At 34.4% G+C, this 7,362-nt stretch overlaps 1 protein-coding gene across 1 annotated transcript; it reads left to right on the forward strand.

Moving 5' to 3' along the window:
- Positions 1-294: 294 nt before the first annotated feature.
- Positions 295-4,127, forward strand: LOC131164464 (endoglucanase 11-like). Its single transcript, XM_058121673.1, has 5 exons — positions 295-569; positions 650-862; positions 1,158-1,358; positions 1,656-1,910; positions 3,198-4,127. Exons 1-5 carry the CDS (start codon positions 354-356, stop codon positions 3,858-3,860), a joined length of 1,548 nt encoding a protein of 515 aa, XP_057977656.1. The 5' UTR covers positions 295-353; the 3' UTR covers positions 3,861-4,127.
- The last annotated feature ends 3,235 nt before the right edge of the window (positions 4,128-7,362 follow it).

A 7,362-nucleotide genomic window follows, 5' to 3' on the forward strand; every position in this document is an offset into this window, starting at 1 on the left:
ATATTTGGTATACGGTCAGTTTCAAATTATTTTATAATTTTTCCTGAAATAGTGAACCTTTTTTTTATCATATTTGCCTATAAAGTAAGTAAAATCTAATCACCTAAATTTCAATCTTATTCCTATTTATTTTTCTACATCTTTAATAATAGTTTTGAGATTATACTCCGATTGCCCAGGTGAGAAAAAATTAAAGCAAACTTTTGCTCACGTGCAAAGCGTGTGCCTTTAAGAAAGTGGGGCCTACGGGCTGCGGGCTCTATAAGTTTTTCTTCTGCCCTAAAATTTCTAAACGTTTTCAAATTCAAACAGCAAACGCAGAGCTCTAAACGCTGCATTCTGATCTATTAATCATGAATTACCAGAAGCAGAAACGGCACCCTGCAAGGACATTAATCTCTTTCGTCCTCGCTGTCGCCGTCTTACCCTTTTGCCGGCCGTTCGACTACCGAGACGCGCTCGCCAAGAGTCTCCTCTACTTCGAGGCCCAGCGCTCCGGCCGCCTCCCGCACAATCAGAGAGTCACCTGGCGCCACCACTCCGCCCTCACCGACGGCCTAGACCAAGGGGTACTTTTAATTTATTTTTTTACTTTAATTCAGTCTGCTGCTATCCTGCAACTATAAATTTAAGTTCCAAATATTTGAAGGTGGACTTGGTCGGAGGGTACTACGACGCCGGTGACCACGTCAAGTTCGGTCTGCCGATGGCCTTCACCGTCACGATGCTCTCCTGGAGCGTCATCGAATACGGCAAGCAGATCGCCGACGCCGGTGAGTACGCCCACGCGCTCGAAGCGATCAAATGGGGGACCGATTACTTCATCAAAGCGCATACTAGCCGAAATGTGTTATGGGCAGAGGTAAGCAACAAGAAGTCTGCGAAAACAGTAGATATGGTAGTATGAACACGCGCCGGTGAGCGAGTGGGACATGATGCTGCAATCACGCCGGAAACGTGATATCCATGTGAGAGCGGCGGTTAAGGGGATTCGTGTCCTGCGGGATCCACGCTGGTGGGGCCCCGTGCTTTGAACTTTAACCGTAGATTTGCACGTGGGTCCTCAACATTTGCTGCTTCTCCCACTTGCGGTACCGGCGCGTGCGGAGTATATTGTATTTGTAACGTTGAGACATGACCTGGAAATTTGAGTTCAGGTCGGGGATGGGGACACCGACCACTACTGTTGGCAGCGGCCGGAGGACATGACGACGTCGCGGCACGCCTACAAGATCGACGTGGACAACCCCGGGTCCGACCTCGCCGGGGAGACGGCGGCGGCGTTGGCAGCCGCATCCATCGTGTTTAGGACGACGAACCCGCATTACTCTCACCTGCTCCTGCACCACGCCCAACAGGTAAGTTAGTTAAACCGGTAGTTATTAATAATCCATGTAATTATATCACATTTTAAAATATTGAGTAATTTAATTAGTCAATCACTGAAAAGAATTAACTGAATAAATTGAAATTCAAAATCAAAATGAACAAAAAATATTTATGAAACTAAAGAGACAAAGTCATGAGTGAATTTGGTGGGTTGGTCCAATATCCAATTACCTAAATTAAAATTTTATTTGATCATTTGCCCTAAAATTAGAGCAACTGTTGAGCTAATTGAGCTAAAATTAATTAGAGGGCGTGTTTGGATGCAGCTGTTTGAGTTTGGGGAGAAGTACAGGGGGAGTTACGATGGGAGCGTAGGGGCGGCGAAGGGGTACTACCCGTCGGTGAGTGGGTACAAGGACGAGCTGCTGTGGGCGGCGCTGTGGCTGTACAAGGCGACGGACACGGCGGAGTACCTCCGGTATGCGGTGGAAAACGCCCATGAGTTGGGTGGCGTCACGTGGGCCATCTCCGAGTTCAGCTGGGACGTCAAGTACGCTGGCCTCCAACTCCTCGCTTCCATGGTATGTCTATTTACAAAAAAAAAAAAAAAAAAATAATAATAATAATAATAATAACAATTTGTGAATGTAGAGTTTTTGGCATTGTGAATAATTTTTAAAGAATATATATTAAAAAATTATTAAAATAATTAATTACTCTGTATTTAATGATTTTTATTTTTATTTTTTAAACTCGTAGGAGAAACATTTATTAAAAAAAAGAATATGTAGAGGTTGAAAACTACTCCTTCTTCCCTCTAATTAATATTTTTATTGCAAATTATGTTTTATTTGAAATTTAGGATACATTTTTTTGAACATTTTTTAATATGAAAAATGTGACATTTAATATGAAAGAAATTCTTTCTCAAAAAAAAAAAAAAAAAGAGTGGGGGCCAAACAGGCGCCTAGTCTTTTGTTAATTTTCCTTTAATGAGGCTTTGATTTGGGTTGGCATGACTTTAAGTGACAAAGTAGTGTCATTTTGTGGGACGGATGTAATTAGATTTTGGAACATCATTTTTCGGTTGAAAGACTCTGCCGACCAGCAATCCGAAATCCCATAATTACCCTTCTTCAAGGACTTTGCAGGGCTAAAACTGTCCTTTTGGACGGACAGAGTCAAAACATTCAAATTGAAAAGTTTCAAACGGTCCAAAAAGGGCACTATGGTATTCTGCGCAAACAAATTATTATTACAATAAAAGAAAAAGTAGAGTAAAACAAAGGTGGCATTAGGGCATGCTCAACAAGTCCACATATATTTCCAACTTTATAGCATTTAAAACATACCAAGAACTTTCTTTATGCACTTTGTGTTTCTCTTTCTAATTATAAAATAAATAAAAGGTGGGTTAGATCTTCATTTGGTCCATAATTACCGAAAGATTTGACAACAAGTCAAATGCAAATTTGGTTATTAATTCTTTTTTTCTTTTTATTTTGATCGATTATTTTAAATTTTTTAAACATCACAATTTACGAGTAAATTTAGGTAATTATTGGATTAAGTTTGCAATACTTTATAATTAATTTTGAACTATCACATTAGGAAAAAAATGTAAAGACTAAGATAAAAAATTTAAGTAATTCGATGATTGATAGACCATCTAGCATTTTCAATGGGCCCAATTCGTATTTCTTTGAACAATGAGCGCATTCGTATCTAATTTTTTATTCAAATGATTTTGATTTATTTTTTTTATCCAATCAAGAAGACCAATTAGCATTTGTAGTTTAGTTTAACTAGTTAATTTATCTATAATGTTTCTTAACCATGTTAATTTTTTTTTTTTACCCTTTTTACAGTTATTGATGGAAGAAAAACACAGAGTACACAAATACACACTAGAACAATATCGCTCAAAAGCCGAGTTCTATCTTTGCTCGTGCCTTAACAAAAACAATGAGAGCAACGTGCATCGCACACCAGGAGGCCTATTGTACACCCGACAATGGAACAACATGCAATATGTCTCAACTGCATCATTTCTTCTATCAATATACTCAGATCATCTCCAAATCTCAAATCAACGGCTCAGTTGTCCCAACGGAGAGGTGGGTCCCCAAGAACTCCTCTCCCTCGTCAAATCACAAGTCAATTACATCTTAGGATCAAACCCACTAGCCATGAGTTACTTGGTAGGCTATGGTTCTAACTACCCTCAAAGGGTGCACCATAGAGGTGCATCCATTGAATCATACAAAACAAGTGCGGGATTTATCGGATGTACACAAGGATATGACAATTGGTATGGCCATCCTGATCCTAATCCTAATGTTGTTATTGGAGCTCTTGTAGGAGGACCTGATAGTGATGACCAATTTAGAGATGAACGGTCAAACTATATGCAAACTGAGGCCTGTACATACAATACGGCGCCATTGGTTGGAATTTTTGCAAAATTGCACGAGTTAGAAGGCAATAATATTAAATTGCCTTGTGATGACTCTTTAGTTTCTTCTAGCTAAGTAGATGTTATTTAATTGCATATGAAAATTTTTTTTCCATGTATTTGTTTGGCTTGGCAATGTACTCCTATTTCTATAGGTCAAATAGAGGTTTATAGAAAGAAGTAGCCTAGAAGTGATCAATGTTTATTGCAATTTTGCAATACAAGTAGGTGAAAAAAATTGTAATAGATAGTTTTATTTTTATTTCGAATATTGCTATATGAAAATCTTAATGATTCTAATTTTAGAATCAAAAACAAAATTTGAAAGTCAAGTGACTTAATAGTAGTTGGAGCTCAAACAACATTACATAAAAATTTTATTTTTGTTATAAACTTCGTACATGAAAATTTGAATGATTCTAATTTGAAAGCTGACAACAAATTTTGGAAGTCAAATGGATTAGTAGTAGAAATTTGAATAGCATTACTTAATATTTAGATAAGAGATTTTTCGTCCATTTATGACATATCCCTTAATCAATTTTATTTAGAAAGTAAATATTTCCGGAATGTTTATATAAAATGCATGCTCTTTATATATATATATATATATATATATATATATATATATATATAATTTGAATTTTACAGATTTGTACAAATTTGAATATAATTTTGTATTACATTTTATCCAAATTAAATATAACTCTAAATCCAAAATCTCTTCAAATATAAGACCAAAGAATTTTTATTTTTGCTTAACATCTTGAGGTTTTTGTCTTTTTAAGAAGCCTCTGAAGAGGTCTGTGAAAATTTTGAAATCTTAAGAAAAGTTATTGACATTTTTAAAACTTTAAGAAAAGTCAGTATTTATTTTACCAAACTTAATAAGAAGTGAATGTCCTTTACTAGACCTGAAAAAATAGATAAAAATGTGTTCATCCGAACTAAATGCGACCAATTTAAATTGACTCATAACTAAATCTGCACATTAAATGAGTTGAATATGGTTTGAACTTTTTCTATCCACTTCTAAATGAGTCGGTTGGCGGATTTACAATTTTATCTGATGGATATCTGCTTATTCGTTAACAATTAATATTTAAATTAATTTACAATCTTATATGTTCATGCTTATTTGACATCAAATTAATTAACATAAGCTCTATTGGCCAATGCTTACCCCCACACTCTCAACTCTTGCACTACTAAATGCGTCTCTAGGTCTATCCTATGTCCACATTCAAACTCATATCCAAATACTCAGTTTATTTGTGATCAAAACAAAAGTCTCTAAGTTCATGCTCTGAAAAATAAAAATAAAAATAATTATTTTATGATTAGTTATTAAATGTTTAATATATTACCAAATTATAATTTTTAAAATAACTTCAGTTATTGTGTTACAAAATAAATTGTTTATTGGATAGTGAAAAAAATTATATTAGGGATGAGAATGACGGATTATCCGCCATCTGCCATGGATTATTCGATCCGAAACGCCATAAATCCGCAACTTAAAAGAGTTAGATATGGATTATAATATCTTCACCCTATAATATGCCTAATTCGTCACGGATTATCTAATCTAGTCCGTTTTATTAGGTCTATCCTTTACCATAAAAATTATAAATGCTTACAAGTTGAGTTTTCTGTATTTGATGATAGGGGTGAGAAAACAGTCGGTTCAGCCAAATTCGGTTAGTTAATCGAATTAACTAAAATTTTCGGTTAATGATTTCCGTTAATCAAACCGACCGAACGCAAAGAGATCATCAAACTGCACCCGACCAAATTACCTTTTTAGGTAATTCGGTTAACCGAATTTAACCTAAATAATTTGAAATTAATTATTAAAAACATAATATAATTGTAAATTTTTTACCAATTCCAGGGAAGATGGTGAGCAAATCGAGACGAGAAGTGGGAAGAGGGGCTTAGACGAAGCCATGAAGAGGGAACTCAGGGAAGAGGGTGAGCAAAGATCGAGATGACAACTGGGAAGAGGGGCTCAGGCGAAGCCACGAAGAGGCAATTCGCAAAGAGGGAGAAGTGGAGAAGGACCGAAGGAAAACCTAGAGGCTATGACGTAGAGGACACAAATAATTGGAACAAAATAGTAGCCCTAGCTGGCCTTCGCCTTTCCCCAATTCCGCCTTTAACATATAATATATATTACTAATTTATATTTAAAGTTTAATTAGTTATTAATTCGGATAATTTGGTTAATCGAATTAAAATTCCTCATAACCAAATCGATAACTGAATTCCCAAATTTTGATAAATCTATAATGGAACTGAACCGATAATATTCTTTAATCGAACCGAACTGACCGAAATTGATTGATTAATTCGGGTTTTCCCAAATTATGCTCACCCCTATTTGGTGAGAATATTCAATCTTTTTAAAATAATGGTATTCAAGACCTTTTAGTCCACTCAATTAATCTGAAATAATGAATCCGATCTTTTATCTTCCTCTACTTAAATGATTAGTAAGGTATTATCTAAAATGAAAAGTCCGAAAAAGAAATTCTTAATTTTACTTAAATAATATTAAACATACTTAGATTTATACAAATAATGCAATATAATATAAAATATTAATATTATTTTTGGGTTGCCGAGTCCGAGTGAAAAGTGTTGGCTCGCTCCAGAAATTGCGGATGCTAAGAGCCAAATCCAAAGAACATAAAGTCCACGTTCCCAAACCGAGATTGACGGTGCCAACGGTTGAAGTCGCGCCACGTGGAACTCAATAATAATCAGGCCACAAGATATCGTGCCGTCGCCTTTTGGGGAATGGGTCCATTATTCAATTTTTGGTCACGTCGTTTGAACATTTTTTTTTAATAATAAAATCTGGGTACCATGTTCCCATGTTCTCTTGCACATGCTGCGAGACTCAGCAAGATTTAATAATTTTTATAAAAAATAATAAAATAAAATATTTCGTTGCATTATTATATTGTAAAATATTCTTACGAAACAATTTTTTAGTACGTTGAGGGAAACTAAAGTGTGAACATTTCTAGTATGTAATCACTATTATTGACTGATCCAACAATAATACATTAAAACTTGTGCATTTTATTTTTTAGTGATTAATAGTACTTAAGAGTCTTTTTAAGGTTGGACTCATTTGTAAATATATATATATATATATATATATATATATTACTCTAATATTTGGTAATAAATAAATTTAAAAAGAGTTCATATTTTAATTATTTGATATAATATTTTGAAAAAAATTAGGGTGAAATACATCCACCTTTGTTGAGGTTTAGTAAAAAGACAGAGATTTTTTCTGAGATTTAAAAAATGTTACAAATCTTCTTTGAGATTTTAAAAATATCAAAAACTTCCCCTAAAGTTTGCTAAAATGATGCAACATCTTCTTAAAAAATTTGTCTTTTTATAAAATATAAGAAAAAGTTTGTATCATTTTTACAAAACTCAAGGGAGGTTCTTAGAATTCTTAAAACCTCATAAGAGACTCTTTAAGTCTTTAAAATTTTAGGAAATGTCATTATCTTTTTATTAAATTTCACAATGTTTTTTGTTCAAAAAATCAA

This window comes from Malania oleifera, chromosome 1 (genome assembly GCF_029873635.1).
Source record: "Malania oleifera isolate guangnan ecotype guangnan chromosome 1, ASM2987363v1, whole genome shotgun sequence".
NCBI classification, from domain to species: Eukaryota; Viridiplantae; Streptophyta; class Magnoliopsida; order Santalales; family Ximeniaceae; genus Malania; species Malania oleifera.